This window comes from Eulemur rufifrons, chromosome 18 (genome assembly GCF_041146395.1).
Source record: "Eulemur rufifrons isolate Redbay chromosome 18, OSU_ERuf_1, whole genome shotgun sequence".
Classification (NCBI taxonomy): domain Eukaryota; kingdom Metazoa; phylum Chordata; class Mammalia; order Primates; family Lemuridae; genus Eulemur; species Eulemur rufifrons.
Window position 1 is genome coordinate 14207780 of NC_091000.1, and position 22233 is coordinate 14230012.

The following is a 22233-nucleotide window of genomic DNA, read 5'->3' on the forward strand; positions in this document are numbered from 1 at the left end:
AGATCTTAAACTCAAGCTTCTTTCCACTTTAAGAATTGCTTCCTTTTAAATTCAATAAAAGAAATTAGGAAATAAGAATGACACAACAAAAGGGATAGCAAAGACTGGCAAAGAAGCTGAGGCTACTGCCTTAATTTTGGTTTTTTTATATTATTTCTCTGACTTATCCCAGTAACTGAACACACCAATTACCCTAGAATAAGGAAAAACATAATAAGCAAAGACATGATTGAGGTATATAAAGTACTAAAAAAATCTCCTTCTTCAGAATTTTCTATTAGATTCTACTGACAATTATTGAATAACTACACATCTTTGTCTAAGACCAGTAATCTATTTGATAAACAGTTTATTTTCCTACAAATAAACTGTCTTCTCAATGTCAGATGGTGGTTCAAACTTTAACTCTCATCAATAAATCAAAGTGTACTATACTTCACATGGGAAGTTTTCACAGCACAAATGAGGGCTAAGTTATCATTCACAAAATGATAACTACATTGAACATTGTTTTTGGTGAAATAATACAAGAGAACTAAGAATTAAAAATAATACACTGTCAAATGTAAGACAGCAAAGATTAGAAGTTTATAAGGATTTTGGAAGAAGATTTTGGGATCACAGAGCTATCTTCTTGGCAGAAGGGGGGGGTCACAACATTGAGAAGAGAAAAAAGTTAGGAGGAAAAATATGAAGGTGTCAGTTTAAGAAAGTAACCACTGCCAATGGGAAAACTGTTTAATCCCCATCCCCTACCACCTGCAGAGATATAGAGCTGCTCTATGGGAAAAATGTAAAAGAACATTAAAAAACTATTGAATTGTGAAATAAACTCTTTTGATATTCTATACAAAAAGCTGAGTTAAGAACATTCAAATTCTTAGCAGCAGCAGACTCTGCTGTAAGTTTAAAACATATCACTAATTTAGGAGCTATTACTAAAATAATAATATTTGCATTTTCATCTGGAAGTGAAACTCCACTAATCAGTAAAATCATAAAATAGATGTATAAAGGCAAACTCAAAAGAAAAAAACCACACATTTGGAATAAATTTTCATCTGAAAATAAAGACTTGCCTTGAATAACTCAAAAGGAAAATAATTTATCAAAAACTAAATTACGCAAAAGATAAATGCTAATTCTTAATTGTTCATGCTTAAGTGTAAGCATGAACATTCCATATAATAGTATTAACACACACCTGTTTTAGGATGTATTGAAAAGAATCCCTGTGGATTTCCACTTGTAATTTTGTACATCAGCTTGTCATTAGAGCTAGAATCTGGATCAAATGCCTCAATCTGGACCACAGATACATCCTTGGGAGAATTTTCCATTATTTCTGGATAATAAACAGGCTCTGATGTCTGTGGCGCGTTGTCATTGACATCCTCAACCTCTATGTAGACCTCTATAAATGACGAAAGAGGCACAACACCCTGATCGGTTGCGTAGACTGTTAGCCAATAATGGGAGGTTGACTCACGGTCCAGTCGATCAGAAGTCTCTATGACACCTACAGAGAAAAAAGAAGAAAACAGTCAAGCAGCATGTCAGGAACAACAACAACAAAAAAACACCGCTACTCTGAGAAAGTGTTAGCCTAATGATAATAACGCTGACGTACTGAGGGCTTATGTGCCTTTCTGTGTCCCAGTTTCCTCTCCTATAAAATGCAGGTAATAACTCGTCTTCATAGGTTGATTAAATGAACAAATACACATAAAAATAACTAGAACAACACTTGGCTCATAATATAGGCTATAAAATATTTGTTATTGTTAGGATTAGGTGTTAGGCACTATTTGGAGCACTTTAAAAATATCTCACTTAAATCTCAAAATAAGCAAGTGGGATGGGCACTACAAGATTATCTAATGGTCTAATACTTCATTTGTCCAAAGGTGAAATTTATGGTTGGTTGAGATCTGCTGACTTTTCAAGCAGCTAATCAGGAAGCCAGGGACAACACCAGAGCCACCACCCCGATCTGAGTCCCTGCAGTCTAGTGTCCCTGCTCCCCACACTGCATTCCCGTGACCCAGTCCTGCCACCGTGGAAGGAAAGAGGCCAGAGCAATACTCCTCGAGACGGCTTAGTCTGTACACACACCTCTTCTCACAGTGGCTGAGGAAAGAGAATACAGCCTTTCAAAGCCCAGAATAATGGACTGCTCAGTGCCCTTCCATTTCATCGCCTCAAACAAAGGGGAAGATAACCAGTGTGCTATAAAAATATAAATTCTCCAATTATGCTATAAACTCCAAAGGGGCAAAAGTCACTCATTCTCAAATACCAGTAGCCCTCGCACCTTTCACAAAGCACAATAATTATTTATTAAATAGATGAATGAAATGCAAAAATATATTAACTGCAGTTGGTACAGAAAAGTCTTCAATTGGGACCCAAACTAGGACACATTTCTTATTAAGTCAACTAGCAAGAGATGAAATTACATGATTATGAAGAAGAGGGTCAGGGCATCTAATTTTTGGCCCAGCCACTGAAACCAGTCAAAATCGTACCTAATCCCAGGACTGACTTCCTCTCACAGTGATTAAAAGTGGAAATATCCATTTCTTTTCAGCAAATCCCACCTTTTTAATCATGGTGTAATCTTGCCCTTTGGCTCCCAAGATACATCATTGCCTTTTTTCTCATGGCCTGATCATTCTGAGCTAATGATACTTTTTGTGTTCAACACCATGGTCCAGGTTGGACTTTGGAACTTGTACAACTTTAGAATCACTAAAGTTTCCCATCCAACGCAAAATACTATGAGAAAAATAACAAATACCAATTTCATCTATGCTCAGAAATGAAATTATTTTTCTCAAACAAAAAGAAATATGTATTTCATATTTTTGATCATGACTTAAATTTAAACATTTGCTTACTTGAGGTTGTTAATATCATGAAAACCCATTTATTTTGAGTGGAAGATTGTCATATCTAACACTCCCCAAAAAGCTTATAACTTAAAAATTAAAAATGTAACCAAGTAACAAAATGTGAAATAAATTATCATAAAATGAATGTCTACTGCCATTCAGAAGCATTATTATTTATTATTGCATCATTAATTCTCACTGAACCCTCAAAAATACAACTTCTAGAAATATGGAACAAAGCCTCATAACTAAATAAAAAGAAGCTAACGCTCACTCCAGACAAAGGACAACTGAAGATAAAGTCAAACACACTTCCCTTTTTCTCTGACCCAAACATAATCTATGCATACTCAATCCATTTGCTAAATTAGTAAAATTATATCTGTTTGCAGTCTGAAAGAATAATTTTTCACCATTTCTCTAATTCATCACACCCATCCACCGACAGATACAAGGAAGTCAGGGAATAACAGAATGTTCTCTTTAGGAGGATTACATATTAATAAATCCAATGTACATATGTTCCTCTGTGTTCTACAACTTCATCAAAATGCAATAAAATCTGTTTGACAGGTAAAGTGTTATTAGTAAATTTCAAGAGGACAGGTACCTGGTGCCTTTATTAACCTCTTTGGAGTTTTGATCTTCACATAATTCATGATGTCATTCACTGTTTAAAAATGTGTGCCTCTAAATGTGATTCACAGGCATTTAAAAACAATTTGCTCAATGTTTACTACATACCAGGCACTATGATAAGTGCCTTACATGCATTGTCTTATTTAATCTTTATCTCCAACCTGCCTACATATGTGGTGCTATTATCTCCATTTCACAGATGAAAAGCTCAAATTTGGAGAGACCAGGAGCTTTCTCTGGGTCACAGTAAACAGCAGAGCTGGAATTTAAACACCACAAGTCTCTGACTTCAGTGCCAGCAAAATTCCTCGTCAGTCCTATAGCTTGTATGACAAAAGTGGAATACACAAAACTTAATGTGGTAACTCAGAAAAGTCAAGCTTCATATTTCATCCATTTGTTTCACACATCAGTATTCGTCCATACACAATAGCTTTCTCTAGTCTCAAGGTAAAAGGGAAAAAATATAAAATGGAAATATATTGGGAAGTTCACAATCACAGATAAAAACAGCTATTAGTCTGCATCACGTTCTATCTGGTCTGTCCAGACCACACGCACAACTGTGAGATGCCTCCTGCTGGGCACTGCCCCTCTCCCCAGCACCTGGGCACGCGGACAGCACCGCATGCTCCTTTACATGCCCCCTCGCCACAGTCAGGAGGGAAGTTTCCCATCCTGGTAATCTCTGGATATTGCCTACAATAAAAAGTGAGAAAATAAAGTGGCTCTATTGAAACATGGCAGAAAATTAGAATTGTATTAAGAATTAAAATAGTAAATATTGATGTGTCAGATGCCCAATGTTACTAATTCATGAATTCATGAACAGTGTACGTTTATAATACCATATGGTGATTGCTAAGATATTTATGTTTTGATATACTTTAATCATTATACCCTTGTAAATGAAAAAAATTATTTAATACAAATTATAGAGAACTATAAAGTAAAGAGAATTTCAGCTGCCAAAGGGAAAGGAGGGCACACTGAATAATCTCTTCTAACCCATATCCTCACACTCGTCATGAGAACGTTAGCAAGTGTTCACTGTACGCCAAATCACTTCACTAGATGATTTACATGCATTAAATCATTTAAAGAACAAAGAAGTTGTATGACTTTCATCCCAGTCTTAGACATGAGGAAGGAGAAGCTTGGATAAATCAAGAAACTTGCTTATGCCTTGAAGTGGTTAGGAAACACGGCCTTGGTCAAGAGTCCAAGTAGTGAGACCAAGGTCAGAACGGGGCAGTCTTCCTCCAGAGCTCAGGGTCTCCCAGCAGGCTGTGCCCTGACCCACTGCATCACCGTCAGACACTCCCCGACATCAAGGGCGCAGCGGGGCGATTACTGTAACAGTCAGCTACAAGGAGTTTTCAAATGCTGAAATACGGTGCCCCTCATGCCTACAGGACAATGAAGGAGAGGAGAGGATCTGAAGACTCTGTTTGGTCACAGAATGTCAGGGTACCTAGGCGCTATTCTATTAACTGCTGAAAACCGTCATATACACAGAAAGTGGGTGAAAAGAAGCCGTAAGTATGCAGGGTTATTTCGTTGTCTTCTCAGTTGTAAGATACATCTCCTCAAGACTCCCAGGCAGAAGCTTCTGAAGTGGGTAAATCGCACTAGCCTGAGATCACAGGTGAAAGCCTCAAGCTTCCCATCTTGAATCCAGAGCAGGAAGAAGGTCTGGGAAAGGCTAGGTAAGCGTCCGGGTAATTGGAAAAGAAAGACCAGTAGTAGATCTAGCCCTAGTCATCTCAGAATTAAGAACTAGACTGGGAACCCTTTGGAAATTTTCCAGTGCTACACTGTTGTTAAAGAAAGCTGAAATGATTTGTCCAACTTTAGGAAGTGAAAGGGAGTTTAGCATCTAGAGTAAGGTACCTCCTTAACCAGGGGTCATCAGGATTGAAGCCATCCTTTAAAGGAGTCCTGGCTTCTAAGGTGACCAACACACCAGCTATCTGGAAGTCTGACCAGAAGCAGTGCTTATTCTTTAAGTCACTATGGTCCTTGTCCCTATACTTTAGCATCCTTCTTTTACTAATCCTTCCTAAAGCCACAACTGGCATTTACGGATCCTAAATTGATTTCTGTAACTTTAACAGTTACCTTAATCCCATAAAGAGAAATAGATTTTCAAATTTCCATTAATAAGACTTCTGATTAGTACCTTTAACAAAGAAAAACAAAAAATAAAACTAAAAACTCCTAGCCATAGCCATCACTGGATGTGAATCAAACAACTGTGTTCCTTCTTAAAACTCTATCTCCACTCTTATTTCTCTTAATCTAGAATTGTCTACCAATCAACTTTCAATAATTACATTTTGTACTCACTCTTCCTGGAGAAAAAATAAGAAACCAGAAAGAACTATAGATTTTACAGACATTTTTCTTAAACATATACTCAAAACAAGACCTCATCTTGTGTGTGTGTGTGTGTGTGTGTGTGTGTGAGAGTGTTTGTGTGTGTACACGTGCATCCAATCCACCCCATACTCTTCGCTGTGGCCTCCTTCTGTCTTCTCTCTCTCCCCTCTCTCAGGTCCCTTCCTTCTCAGCCACCTCTGTCCTCCTTTCCAGTTCCTCTTTCACTTTCTGAAATGGCAGCAATAGGATACAACCAGCAGATATGGGAGCCTGGGCTGCAAAAGACGGCAAGGTGGTAGCCCAGGATGAGCCAGATGAGAGGGATGCCAGGAAAACACCACCCCCATTTGTGTCAGGAGACAACGCACAAGCAGTGAGACCAAGTACTGATGCTGCTGTGTGATGCTAGGATGCATATTCTGAGCAGAGAGGACAAGTTTAGAGAAGCTTATTCTACGTCCCACTCAGCAGTGCTATTAGCAATCATCCCTTTACTTTAATGAAGCATTACAAAAGTAATAAATGCCTAGCTTTCCAGTCTTGAGAATACAATGGAGACATTTTCAGGAAAAGTTGTTAATGATCTGAAAAGTTTAAAGGAAGTCAGAAATTTGGAGGTATTAAGTGAAAATATTTATCATTCCAAACATAGTCTCCAGGATTTCAAAACCACCACCAGATGTCACTATGGAAACTGATTTTAAATATGCATACAGTGGATGCACACAGTGGAAGCACTAGACCTAAGGGGAAAAAAAACCATGTAATTTCTAAAAGACCTTGACCAATGTAGTTGAAAGTGTAGCTCACAGCAAAATTTCTTTATAGATATGTTCATTAATGTCCATGTATTTAATTAAACAGGTACTGATGTTCTTTTCCCATAGCCTGATTATTCAAAGGTTTTGGGTTGCTCAAATAGATGGTTCAAAAGTAAGTAAAGGTTTCCAAGAATAACTAATTCTACTACCCACCACTGATGGCTATGTTGCTGTTAACGAATATTGTCCCTGAAGAGGAAAGGCCAGCATTCCCTCCACTGACACAGGTGGAACAAGATGGTTTCAAGGCAAAAATAAAGTCATAGGTAATATGTCAGCCAAAAATAATTTAATTGATTCAAATTTCCACGGCCACATGGAACACCTTTCTTCCTGGAATTTTCCCATTTTCTTTCTTTAACAGGCCTTGGCCCCCTATCAAGCCTTAATGCCAAAGGTTTCAACAAAACCTTATTATTTCTGGTTCTTCAGCTACTCCAACTCAGTACTTGTAATCAGCAACAGCCCAGCAACATTAATCTGCAAACCCTACCCTCCCTTCTGATATACCATGTCACACGCATTTTCTTAAAGCTTTTTATACAATTGCTTAAGGCAGCAATTGTATGAAATTTGCTTTGGTCAATTACAAGAAAAACTTAAATGTGAAATATAATTTTTGGTGATATTTTCCTTACAGGCAACAACAAGCTAATCCATCTTTTCTCCAATTCCATGTCCAGAATAACTCTTTTGGAAATAAGTGTTTTCCCAAATATAAAAACAATATTCACTTGAAAAGAACGGGGATACCACCCACACACTAGAGACCCAGTATCTGTGGTTTCTGAAATTAATCTATAAATGGCTACTCAATATTTTCTGCTAATTGTGGAAAACTCAGAAGCTTCAGAATTTTCATATTAAACATTAATCTGCTCAGAGACATTAATTCTTCCTTAAAATTAAATTTTAAAAGTAGACTAAGCTCCCTATTAGAATGCAAATTTGTTAAGGGCAAAGATTTGTGATCTGTTTTGCTCAAGGCCTGGGAAATAGTGGATGCTTCATAAGCAAGTGTTGAAAAAGAGATATTTATTAAAAATAAGGAAACTCTGAGAAACAGTCACAGCCAAGAAGAGCCTAAAGAGACATGATGGCTAAATGTAATAACACGGTGTCCTGGACAAAACAAGGTACATTAGGCAAGAACTTAGAAAATCTAAATAAACTATGGACTTTAAGAATATATCAATACTGTTTAATTGTTAACATCTGTACCATACTAATGTAAGATGTGAACAACAGGAGCAACCGTGTGTGGGGCAGGGCTAGGGAGTTCTATGGGAACTTTGTAATTTCTGCTCAATTTTTCTGTAAATCTATTTAAATTTTTTTAAAAGCTTGTCTATCAGAGCTTATGATATATAATGTTTCTTTCCTTCTGTAAAACTAATCTTATCTCATTTATGTTATTAATATTTCCATATCCTGATGATACCTTGAGAGATTCTAATGTGTATATAAGAAATCTTTTATGTAAAGCTAAAGATTTAAATAACAATCTAATTCAAAAATTAAGTATCTGCGTTTTAACTTTTAAATGTACTGTAAATTATGAAAAAATTACTTGTTTTTCCTATTATTTAATAAGTCAAAACTCTTGAATTCTTTTAGAAATATTAGTACAATAGATCGTGTGTGTACTAAAAAAAAATGTAAATATACACTTAATGTTCTTGCTTGTTTCTGCCATTAGTTGGCAAAGTTGTATTATTACTGTTGACTAAAATAGAGGAAGAAATGAAAAAAGACGAGTCTGTTAAGTTGAAGGCATTTAAGATTCTAAATAGCTATTCATATCGGGGAATGACACAGAAAAAATGCTTTCAGCACTAAAATTAAAATTTACACTTTCCTTTGACCTGAAGTAAACAAGAAATTACTATTTACTTCACTGGTGTTGGCAGTCATAAAACATAAAGAAAATGTAAAGACTAATGTTTAGTAGTTTATTTTGCAGAAAAAGAACAAAAACAAATTCTAGTACTTTTAAAACAGACTGATCTATTTATGTGTGTATATATGTATGTGAATAATTACAATTTTAATTGCTTGAGACCACATGAATAAGGTAAATATTCCGTGCTTTTGATAATAAAAAATAAGTCAAAATAGTTGGGCACAGTGTTGTATGCCTATAATCCCAGCTACTCAGGAGGCTGAGGCGGGAGGATCCCTTGAGCCCAGGAGTTCAAGGCCAGCCTGGATAACTCAGTAGAGATTGTCTCTTAAAAAAAAAAAAAAAAAAGTCAAAAGAAGTAAAAGAAAACAAGTCAAATAAGCAGTATCCCTCATTAGCCAAGCAAACTGCTAGTCGCAGATGCCTCTCTGCCCTCTTACAGGCAAAAACAGAGTAAATCAGGTATAATTGATACCTCTCCAATTTAAACGAAGCCACGCTACTGACTACCATGACCCAATCTTTCAAAAGCAATGAATTGCCATGAGTGTCATTTTGGGGGAAGCCATTTGTAATTTGGGACCAGAGCAAACTCAGTGAACCGATAATGACAATGACAGTATGATAGTGGCATGCGCATCTACAGCACTATTAATATACCAGACACTATTTTAATCACTTCTTATGAATATATATCAACTCATTATTCCTTACAGCAACCCCCAGAAGTAGGTAATATGATCTACCCTATTTCACAGATGAAGAAACTGAGACATTGTAAACAACTTGCCCAAAGTCACACAGTTCATTAGTGGTGAACTGGGATTCGATCCCAAAAAGTCTGGCTCCAGATAATCATGCTAAATGTTTCGGAATCTCTGGCTGTCCTTTAATTGGAGGGAAGCTTAAGGGGCAACTGAACACAGAGAACAAATTTCACCAGAAGTTCTGACTCGAATGGAATGCAAAAATGTAGTGGCCGGATGGAAAAAATTGGTTTTGCTGTTTTCCCAGCACTTGGGAATCTGGGTTAAAGAAGTCACCATTTCATCAGGAGAGAACAGGGACTGGTTTAATATGTGGTGGTAGATATACAGCTTTAAAACAAGGATGTGTGTATTAATTATATAGAAGAATGTCAGTGACATACAAAGTAGGTGAAAATACAAATCTGTGTAAAAGCACATAAAATATGACCTCAGTTTTGTTTAGTGCTGTTTGGTGGAAAAAAATCACACACACAATTATATGTGTAAAGAAAAAAGGTCTGGAATAAACAAGGTAATGAGTGGACAATACAATCAATCCAGTGAACTAAAATATTTTTAATGTGTAAATTTTTGTAACAATGGATTTAAAATCTGTATTTAAAATGCATACAATAAAACATCAAATAGTACCAACAGATCTTTAAAAGTTTTGCTAGTAGACCTTTCTTGTTTAATATTTCCCTCTATGTCTTAGGACATGTCCTTTCACTTTCAAGTATTTGTTTCATTTAATCTGAGTAGATGTATAACAATGGATATTGTTACAATTTTAATAACTAACACTTATAAGTATTTAGACATGTAACTACTTAGAAAGTTTTAGGCATAGAAAATTCTATAATTATAATGCCCACAGTTAGGTCATAAGTTAACAATTAAAGGAAAAGCTTTTTATGTAGCAACTGTCACTCTGTTTTTTCATCATTTAGATTGTCTTTTAAATCATTTTCATTAAAATACGTATGTATCAACTCTTTCAATTAAAGTTGTTGCAATAACTTTAAAATTAGCTGAGGAAGCTTTCTGACTTGCAAACTTACTAAAACTTTTATTAATTAAGTTCATAATCAGATTTTAAGCATCATGTTTCAAGCCTAGGGATTTCGTTAGGTTTGCAGAGAGTCATTCCCAGGGCAAGCTCTGCTAAACCACGTTTTCATGCTTTGTTGAGGAATGATTCCAAGTTCTGATTTTGACATCAGAATCATTAATATTGTTAATGAGGGCTTTTATGGATAAGCTCTCTTTTTAAGGAGGATCATCTTTGGGTATCAAAAGTTACCATGTGAATACCTATTAACTGGATAAAACTGCATACATAAGACAGCCAGATTTTGGAGGCCTTAAAATACAGAGAATATATTTTACATATCAATGGCAATATTTCTAGCAGTTTGTTTAAAATTTTAGAAGAATTTACAATGTCAGTGTTGATTACTTGTCCCACACTTGGCAAAAGCCTTATACATGCCACATTGTTTAAATCTTCACAATCAGCCTGGTCTTTCCCCATTTTCCATATTCAAAAGCAGAGGCTTAGGGCTGAAAAGTCACTGGTATAAAGTTATTTACTCATCATCATAGCAGTAATAAATTAACCAATAAGTAACTAGTGAGTTACCTTACCAGTTACCCATCTTGGTGCTTTACATCTAATAACTTGTTTATGCCTCAAAAGTGAGTTGTTCTAAGTTGCCCAATTTTAGTAGCAGAGAAACCAGAACCCCAAACCTGGCTGACTAGTTCCAGAGCTCACACTTATCACCACCAAGGTGCTGTTCCTGTGGGGTAGCAGAACCGGGATTCAACAGCCCTGTCAGACTCTCAAGTCCTACTTCCTTCCCTATAAGCCAGTGTAGGTGATCTTCATAAACCCATCACTGTTAGTGGGAAAAAATCAACACATCAACCCAAGTTTACCAGCACTTGTCCACGGTGAAACGAAAGACATAAATTATAAACTCAACTCAAGGCATTGCAAACAGATCCCTGTACAAAGTTCAAGACTGCCACATGATTAAGTTCTTTTAGTATAAAAAAGAAAAAAGGATAAAAAAAAAAAAAGAATCCAACATTGTTCTTTATTCAGAAAGTTACCATATTTGTCATATCATCTTTATATATTACAATGCAAAGGCTAAATTTGCATTAAACGAAACATAGTAGGTATAAGGCATTATACCAATAATACTGAATATCATTGTGAGAATATCCTGAGTTATGAATAGTCATTGTTATTATCTTTAAAACACTATGTGTTAGGTGGTAGATCCAGAGTTCTAAATCGTAAACCAGTTATAAAAGTTTTGTGGCAGATCAAAATTGATGTTTTAAGGAATTGGGTTTTCTTCTTTAGAAAAGAAATCTTGATGACTTTTTAATCTAGTCCTCAAAACTAAAATAACAGATTTTTGAAAACTTTACCTTATAAAATCCTCTTCATATGCAAGGTTTTAATGTTGTTTGTAGTAGTTTGGATCTTGTTAGAAATTAATCTGGAACCTGGCATCTTTGATTTACACCTGCTACTGCTTTAATTTATTCAACAAACACAGAATGAGTTCCTACCACATGCCAAGTACAAGGTGCTAAAGAAATGAGAGTAAAATGGGGTCTTATGGGAAAGACAATTAAATAAAAAAGTAATTTATTCCCTGGACCAGCAGGGAGAAAAAGAAAACACAGTATTTTAACAACCAGTTACTTTAAAAATTATTTTCCATTTATTTTATAACTATCTCTTACATAGAGCCAAATAAATCCTTTAGTAGGTTATGAGTTCCTGCCTGAATTTTATCATGCAACATGTAATAACTCAATTTTTAAAAATAAATGACAATTCCATTTTGTGAGGGGGGGAAAAGAAGAGGATATACATGAAAAATGATGGGTTATAGGGACAAATGAATTTTATTTTCCTCTTTGTGTTAATATTTTCTAATTTTTCTAGAAGAAAAAATATGTATGTATCATATAAATATGTATTTTTAAAACCAATACATATAAAGGGTTAATCTAAAGTGTATCAGCAGAACTTAAGGAATTTCAGAAATGTAAAAGCAACCTTTAAACATTAAGAGAGACTTACAGGTTTTCATAAGCTGAATAACAACTGCCTAAGGCATTTGTATTGCAAAGTATGTTCCAGTTGGAAGACAAGGCACTATTCAATGATGAAAATGTCAGTTGAAATGACTAAGGCTCATGCCAAACTCCTTAAAGCACTCCCTTGCTAAAGAAGGAATGGAATGAGATTCCTCCTGCTACAGTCAAGTACTACACTGGTCACTGTATAAACAGAGCTCTTGCCAAAGAGACAGTTGTCTCCAGAGTCCTAGAATGCACAAGGCTGGTAGAAGAGCAATTTTTCCTTTTTCTAAGGTTTGTTTGGGCTCCTCTAAAACGGATTCTAAATACAGAAAACTGCAACTATTTTTCTTAAAATAAAACCTAAGAATCACATGCAATTCAATTATGCAAAAAGGAAAGTGAACAGAATGCCAACTGAAGCAAATAAAAATCCCATTTACTTGCTGGCGTCTGTGGTAATGGACCTTTCCCATCCACTCCCAGGTGGCATTTTCCTTTACTCAGCCCTCCACTTTTGATCAAACGAAAAAAAAAAAAAAAAAAAAAACCAAAACTTGTTTCTCCATTAAATTCTATTTCAACCACAAAGTAGTTTTTAAGTTTCAAAAATTCAAATTATTTTGCAAACTGAAGAGGAATTATTTATAGACAACATTCAGCTACTTTAATATACAATTTGCTGCCAAACCCAATACCTGTAAGAGCTCGGAAACTTAAGTTAGGTCAAGCTAATCTAGTTATGAATTGATTCAACTGACACTGATAACCTAGGAGAAACTTCTAGTGTGCCTTTTTATGCTAAGAAACACTTTAAGTCAAATATCCCTAAATAATAATCTAAGTGTTTTGCAGGATTTGATTATTTAAACCTTACTAAGAATCTTTGTTAAGGAAAACCATTAATTTGTAAATACATACAATCCTCCAACTTACCTGCTTTCTAAATTCGGTTTTGTTTTTTTTTTAATGAAGAAAAGTATGACATACTTGTATAACTGAAGATTTCTAATTTTATATATAATTTTGAAATCACAAAAGACAGGTCACCCCTGTATGTATCAGGATTCTAAAACTAAGAGGTAAACAATTAAGACTCAACAAATCTCCTAGAATATCCAGTATACAATCACAAACTGAACAATGATAACCAAGACTATAGTGCACACATATAAATTAACTAACCTGCCCTATTTTAGTCAAACAGGAAACAAATCTGGTAAGTACCTGGAAACAGTTAAAACAGGTAGAGAAAGACTGTTGCTAATTCATCAGTTTAGAGACTGTGAAGATGTAACTCTCACTGGAGACATTAAGAAACTATATAATAGATCAGTGAATCTCAAATAACTGTCATGTGTCTTCATTTTTAAAAAAAAAAGTTAGGCATGGTGGCTCATGCCTGTAATCCTAGCACTTTGGAAGGCTGAGGCAGGTGGACCACTTGAGGCAAAGATTTCGAGACCAGCCTGGGCAACACAGCAAGACCCCATCTACACAAAATTGAACCAGGCTTGGTGGCGTGTGCCTCCAATCCTAGCTGCTCACGAGGTTGAGGTGAGAGAATAGCTTGAGCTCAGGAGTTCGAGGCTACAGTGAACTATGATTGTGCCACTGTGCTGCAGCCTGGGCAACACAGTGAGACCCTGACTCTTAAAAAAGAAAAAAAGAAAAAAAATGAAATTTGGAAAAATTAAAAATAGAGAATAACTGTAGTAGTTCTTAAATTATCCTTGTTCTTAATTTCCTCTATTGAAGGCAGAGTTTTTTATTTTTATTTTTTTGTGGAGACAGGGTCTCACTGTATTGCCCAGGCTGGTCTCAAATTCCTGGCCTCAAGAAATCCTCCCACTTGGGCCTCCTGGAGTGCTGGGATTACAGGCATGAGCCACTGCACCTTGCCCGAAGTTCTTCTTTAATAGAGTTCTTTAACAAAGTAATCATAAATATTTCATTAAAAAGTAGCATATTTTCTTCCTTAATACTGCTAACCATTAATAAAATAAAGTGATAACAAAAGATACAGAATACAAAAATAAATACAGGACATCACGTAGCTATAGATATTTGGAAGGTGTATAATCAAATTAACCACTGAAAAAACATATTCAAAAATGCAAAGTTACTGAAATATACGTATCAGAGAAGTTGCTGAAATATATGTATCGGAGAAGATAAAAATATAAATAAAAAAAAGCCTCTTGATTACAGGTATAATGGGTTGAAAGTGCAACAGCTTAACAGCATATCATATCTTACTTAATAGTGAAGTAAACGGCAATTCAAGAAAATGGAAATGTGATATGATATATATTTAGTTTTCTTGGTTTTCTTCCATGGTTCTGGTTCTCAGCTCCTGTAACTCCTGTCATTTCTTAAGTGACTATGGCAAGAAGAGTATCTTTTGTTAAAATATTTGGCCTTTCCTCCTTATTACCTTCAACAGCTACAGAACAGTCCCAGAACAATAAAGGTGAAAAATGGTCTTTTGTATTTATAGTAAATCCCTTTCAACTGCACCAGGGCTTATGTTAATGAAGTGATTTTTGGAAAGTTCCTAGATAACCACAGATGGGTTCTGGTTCCCAGGGGGATCAACTATGTCACTGGAGGGCTGGAACTCACAGTCCCCTCCAGGGAAAGAAGCTGAAGGTCCAGCCAATCACCAATGGCCAATGACTTAATCCATCTTGCTATGGAATTAAGCCTCCATAAAAACCCAAAAGGACTGAGCGAGGGGGGCTTCCAGGAAGGGGGAAAAGATCACATCCGTGTGTCAGGAGGGTGGTGCACCCCAACTCCACTGGATGGAAGCTCCTGTGCTGGCAACTCTTCTAGACCTCACTCTTTGTTTCATCTGGTTGTTCATTTGGATATTTTATAATAAACCAGTAAACATAAGCACATGTTTCCCTGAGTTCTATGAAGTGCTTTAGCAAATTAATTGAACCCAAGAAAGGGGTCTTGGGAACCCCTAGAAGCACAGGTAGAATCTCCTGGGGCTTGCGACTGGCATGTGAAGTGAGGGACAGCCTTGTGGGAGTAAGCTGTCAACCTGTGGGGTCACACAATCTCCAGGTAGGTAGTGTGGGACACCCCTTGTATCCACTGCAAACCTGCTTGCTTGTTTGATGTGTGGGGAAAAGATCTCCACGCGTCTGGTGTCCAAAGTGTACTGTGAGAATGTAGTAGGGGAAACAAGAGTGTGCCTTTCTACTCAAACACAGGAAGTATCTCACATTTTATTTAGAAAATTAGCTCCTTTTTTAAAAAATAGATACAAATTCAAAATAAAAAAAAAAATACCAAGGTCCTTAAAACACTTGGTTTTGCTAAAGCTCAAATATTTCTAGCTCATGACAGGATATCGGGTATACAGGTTCAAAAGAAAGAGCGTGCATGTTTTATTATAAAGTTTGTACTTTTAAAAATGATTTTTAAGATATTACTTAAACTCCTGGATGGACCTGCCTCTCTTCGGTCATCCACCTAAGAAAGAGGTAGTGAAGCAATCACATAATTTTTCCACTTATTTTACTACTTTGGTTGGTTTGTTGTAACAGGCTATTTGTTATCATCTGAAACTCAAAAATTTTAAAAATGGTATCATTTAAATGATCACTTTATAATTTGGTAAATTCTCAATCAGCCATAATTCACAGACTCAGGAAACTAACTGCTACTATTGCTATATTCAGTAATAGAAGATAATAAACAAATGTTTCCCAAATGACCTCAGTACCTAACTGGAAAAGGGGGAAAAACATGTTTGTAAATTTAGTCTCAATTAATTTAACCAAATATTGATGGAACTTTAAAGATGTTCACTTTACACGTCTATTTTAAAATATGGCTGGCATATCCGTGTCTTTAAAAAAGAAATACAATTCAACAGACTCACCTAAAGAAGAGACATGTAAAGAGGTAACTAGTTTTGAGAGATAAAGGCTATAGGACATCTTTAAAATAGAGCTGATGTTCTCTACTAAGGTAAAACTAGCAAATCCAAAGGATACAGCACATAACAACATAACCATGAAATCTGAATATGACTGAATTTACATCTATAATTGTTGGCCACCACGCTCTGTCATTGCTATAATGTTCTCTCCTTATCCACCACTCCCTCTACCCTCGGAAGGGAAGAAAACACCACCGGATCCACACTCCCAAATACCTTTATAAAGGTACAAGTAAGCAGTGGACCCCCTACAAGAATACTACTTTATAGAGTCCCAAACCCAACATAACTTCTAAAGCATGGCATTCAGTTATCCTCAATGATCAAACCAAAGAAACAGAAAAAAAAAACAAGAGTTAAAATAGAGCAATAAAAATCATCTAGTGCAACCTTCCAATTTTACAGCTGAGGAAGCCAAGGACCAGAGGATAAATGACTTGTTATTGGGTTATTAGGCTGAATCAAAGCTACAACTGGCACCCAGGTCTCTTGAAATCTCAAATCTCCACTCAGGAGTGGTACCTAGTAGAGAAGTGTGTGCTGCACTAACCCAAATTCCAGTAGAATGTTGATAGGGTGTTTCTGATTTGTTTAAGGGAAATGACTGGTATCAGGAAAAGCAAGTGTCAGATATTGCAATGTCAGAGTTAATGATTTGCCAACAAAAGTCTGAGAAAGCTTAGAAAGCACTCCTGACCCTATCTCACGGTATCAATGACTCTGACTTGATCACACTCCAATCACTACTCCAGAGTATCATTTAATTATTTCAGAATTGGAGAAGGAAACAATTAAGAGAACGTAGGTTTTGTTCTCCAAGTCTGTTACCTCAAAGTACTGCTGGGCTTTAAGCAATATAATCAATCATTCTGACAGCACGCCTGTTAACAGTCCCAACTCTGCATTTTAATCAATGTGTAACTTCAGCAATTTATCACTCTATGCCTCAGTTTCCTCATGTATAAAATCAGAAAATATATGGGATATAAAGATTAATTAGTATAAAAATAAAGGTAATTACTACTACTAAGTTCATTTTGATGCTTGAGAAACTAAAGCAAAAATCAAGATATAGAAAGATTCTTAAGGATGTGTGACACCTTAATCCCTAACCTCTGTACTTACAAGGATGCAATTATTCCAGAGAGAAAACTGGCCAATAAAAATCACATTATTAGGAAAGCAGTGTTTAAAACAACGTAGATCACTTATAGTAAATACCAGGTGACTCTTCTTTAGAAAGACAAGTGATCAGCACTCTGGAGCACTCTGAGATGAAATGCACAGATACATGCAGAGCAAAAGACATTTAGAATACTACAGCAACATTTTTAATACACACAGAAATAAGTTATTTCACTTGACAGTATAAAAAAAATGTTAAATGTGCACAGTATGCACCAATACTGCTGAAGTGGCAGTTGAGGTCTGTCATAAATTCTCCCTCCAACCCCAAATAAAGAACTACTTTTATAAGACATTATAAAGTTTCCTTTCTAATATGAAATGATAATGGAAACTAGGAAAAATCAAATTAGAAAATCCTGGGGCAAATAAAGGACACTCATTCAACTTCACTCCCATTACTATCTCTTTCCCCACTTATTTTCATCAAATTTAGTCATAACTACATTTTTAAACATTTAATTTCGGAAGTTGTTACAGATTTACAGGTTAAAACTAAGCAAGTTCAACGGAAGTCACTCCTAGAATATATCATGATTACTAAACAAAATGAAAGCATAAATTTTCTACCTATAGTTAATCCTTAGTCAGTAGTTCATCCTTACTCACCAAATGCACAAAATTATTAGTATGAGATGGAGGAGATAAGGGACCTTACAAGGTCTGTGAAGAAAAGTTAGGTTCCCTCCCTGATGCAGGATTATGAATCAGACATCTCTTAAGATTTCTTACAAAATATTATTAACTTACCTTCTGAATTGCTAAAAAGTGTAATTGTTTCTAACGTGATTTTTTATGAAGTGTATGCATGAAGAAAGATTTTTAATGACTTTAAGTAGTTAAAATGGCAATCTTATTTCAAGGGTTTATATCCAAAAGAAAGTCTGTTACCAAAGAGGAAAATTGGTTTGGCATGCCACCGAAACTGAACGGAGCGGTAAGATAGATTAGAGGAGCACTTTCCTCCTTTTCTCTTTGTCATCAGTGTCTACCAGGTATCACAGAGGCCCCAAGGAGCCAGGCCTAAATCTTGGACTGGGCTAAAAATTAGTAATGAAACTTCCGAGACAGCAGGACAGTCAGCAGGAGGAAAAAGGAGCACCTGCCACAAAACAGGGAGGGCAGGCAAGAGGCTGGTGCCCCCTGCGGTGAGGCCGCTCACTCCCGGTAAGGGCCTGGGGCAGCCGAGCACTCCACCCTGGGTGGGACTTGGAGCCTGGGTGTGCAGACCACAAGCCACATGACCCGGCCCCCTGCCTACCTCACCTATCTCATCGCAGACTTCCAGCCACGTGAGCTTGTTTGTATTTCCGGGCTACTATTCCCTCTGATCAAAAATTGTCTTCTGTCCCCTCCTTCCTTTCTACCTCTTTCACACTCTCACACTCTTTCTCTCCTCTAAGAAGATAAAATAAATTTTTTTACTTTTATACACATCTTTTAAAAAAACTGTCTTCTCATGGCTGGTTCTTCATTCTTGTCATTCAAGTGCCAACTCACAGGAGGGCTGTCCGGAAAGGATCCAGCCGTTGTTAATATAACAAGAACAGTTACATGGCTGGATCCTTTGCAGACAGCCCTGGTATTTCCTCCTTAGAAATCCCTCCTGGCCACGCAGTCTAAAGGCGGCCACGCACACCATGCAGAAAGACCCACTAACACATGCCCTGTACTTCTTCCACAGCACTTCCAGGCTGAAACTGGGTGTGCTTCCTTCCTTCCCCACTTGTTTGATAGCTGTCTCCTCTCTCCAGAAGGAAAGCTCTCTGAAGACGACAGCACTGTCTACCTCGTACACTGTAGAATCCCAGCACCGACAGCAGGTTCTGGCATGCAGGAGACAGTCAACAGACATCAATTACTGAATGAATGCATGAATGAGCTCTTCATCCAAGCCATCCTTTCATCCTCTGAACCTGCCCTCTGTGAAATTCTCCCAAGGCTCCTCCTTCAGGAACCTACAGCAGGACTTGAAAGTGTTGACACGCAGCCCTTCTGAGCAGGTACACGGGCCACCCTCCACCTCCCCATGTTCTCATTTCCCCACACCCTCCTCTCCTGGGCTTCTAGGCTAGTCCCATAAACTGGTTCTCCCTAAGGTCATGGATCCAACAAGGATCACCAGAATTTATAGTTTCATCCATTCTTTCTACTCTCTCTGGAGTTATTAATCCCATATTATTACTTAACATGGTGATCAGTAATCCTTGTGAGAAATCTATAAATGGATAAACTTCCTCAGTGACCCCTAAAATCGTCAGAGAAATTTTTTTTTTAAATCACAAAATACTGCACATAAAATTTAATAAAATTGAGTTTTCCAGTTGTTTTCAATAGTTATAGCGCACTAAGATTGCTACATCATCAATTCCACTGACCACTTCACAGGCATTACATAATTCAGTTATGCAAATAACAGAATAAGCAAATTAACTAGATAGAATGATAAACATATGCTTACTTAAGAAAATAAGCTAGAATTTGTCATGTTTGTTGTATTTAAGAACGTATGACATCTGCAAGAAACTTTTCATTACCTAGCAGTCTTACCTATCCACTCAATTAGGTCATTATGAACACTGTGTATTTAACTACATTATCTCCTTTTTTAAAAAAACTGTCATCTAGACTGAACCTCCCCTCCAACTATAACTATATCCAAGCCCAGACTGAGGTTCCACTGCACAGTACACAGTAGTGCTTCCATGCCAGACTCTGAAATGAATGCTTTAGAAGCCCAGGACTGCAGCCGTGAGGGGGAGCCTGCTTTCGCAGAGTTCCTGTTGGCTCTCAGACAAGACTCACCGGCTACTGTGCCCTGCGCTCCTCCCTGGAAGGCTACTGTGCCCTGCGCTCCTCCCTGGAAGGCTGCGCCTGCCTTCCACACCTGAACATTCCACCCCACAGAAAGTGGAACTGACACTTGGCTCATTTTCAACAGAATGAAATAGCCACCAAACTTCTTTATAAAACTTTAAATAATTACCATGTAGTTTCCAAAGCATCAATATTCTGCTCACAAGGCAATGACCCATATGTTAATCATTAATTTTGGGGGTAATGAGGAAAAAAAAACACAACACATGTCCCTTTACCCCATCAGTATTAATGAAAGCACAATGAAACACTTTTAGACACATAATTTGAATAGGGTAACAAAATTAAACAAAAATTTAACAAATTTAAACAAAAAAGGTAACCTCTGGATAGGATAACATATTAAACAAAGACGGTGTGTTTTCATTCACTCTTCTCTGTTCAGTTTTGACTAACTGGAAATGTCAGTCTCTTCTTATTTTGGTAACTCCTTTTATATCAAAAATCAAGTTATGAATTCAGGAATTAAGTAGGCAAGTCCCACTTTACTGTATCTAAAAGGGAAAAAGTCCACCAGTGCCCTCCCTAATCCCTTGGGCAGGAAAGGTAAAGTATACAGTCACAGCCCCAAAGCCACAACCAAGGAGGCACACATTCCTGTCTTATCCGGCATCACTTTGATTCACCTCACCTTTCTTTCTTGACAGGAAGGGCACTCCAAGGGCATTACACTTAGATCAAACAAAGCATTCCAGAAAGGCAAAAGGCATTCACAAGAAGCTCTTCTCATAGGGAAAGAAGAATAAGCCTTAAATTTCATGAATGAATAAGCTGTAATGAAGCGTTTCCGTGTCCTTTAATAAAATTTCAAATAGTTGACAGTATATGGAACTGCAATCAGAGAACATTAAATGACCACTACAGTGAGAGCAATGTAAGCCAAATGCTGCTATTTTTAATAATAACATAAAATACATGAAGGCCTAAAAATTCCCACTTCCAATAAAACATCTTCATTAAGATTTTCTTAAATTCATAGATTTTATAACCAGCACATAGGGCCTGGATTGCTTTAGGGTTTCTGATTATCCCTTAGGTTAGGATTATGCAGTCAATATTTTTTTACTCCAGTTAACTCTTCCACTGAATATCTCAGAGGTTCCTTTAACTTTTCAAAGCATTTTACCAGTGGTTATTTTCAACCTGCATAATGCTTTCTATATATGGTATTCTATAATTAAAACTTAACTCTGATTTCTCTAAAGCTAACATACACTTGGTTATTGTAAAAGACAGTAAAGATATCTTGTTAACTTCTGTAAGAGACTGTTTTACTCCCTTCAACTAAGGTAAGAAGCATTGTTCTCTCTACTAAAGAAGAGAACTCTGGCAGATTCTGAACTCTGTCCTATTTGGTAGGTTGTACCAGAACATACCAAAGTTTTGCTTAGGCATCTGTAGATAAGAGTCAATTTCTAAGCATCCAACAAACTCCAACCACACAGGTTGTGGGAATCTGCTATAAGGGCACCTACTTCCCTTAGTTAACTCTTGACCAAAATAAATTAAGCAACGTCAAATTCCTACTCTAAATCCTTTGACTCTGACTCACTTATGACAATCCCTAAAACTGAACTCAAATATCTATGGGAAGTGAGTGTTGGGAAATAAAGCCTTGAAGAGCTGTAACAACCAACTGTTCCATTAAAACAGACAACTACTGTCTGGTTTAGAAAAATAATGGATTTCTTACTTCCAGATGATTAAAGATGCA

The 22233-nt window shown here is 36.6% G+C and overlaps 1 protein-coding gene across 1 annotated transcript in view; it reads right to left on the bottom strand.

The window, feature by feature from the left end:
• Positions 1-22233, bottom strand: part of FAT1 (FAT atypical cadherin 1) — a 107838-nt gene that overhangs the window by 63374 nt on the left and 22231 nt on the right. The window contains exon 2 of the mRNA XM_069493664.1: positions 1205-1519. Within this exon, the coding sequence (XP_069349765.1) occupies positions 1205-1519 (315 nt within the window). The remainder of the gene's footprint in view (positions 1-1204; positions 1520-22233) is intronic.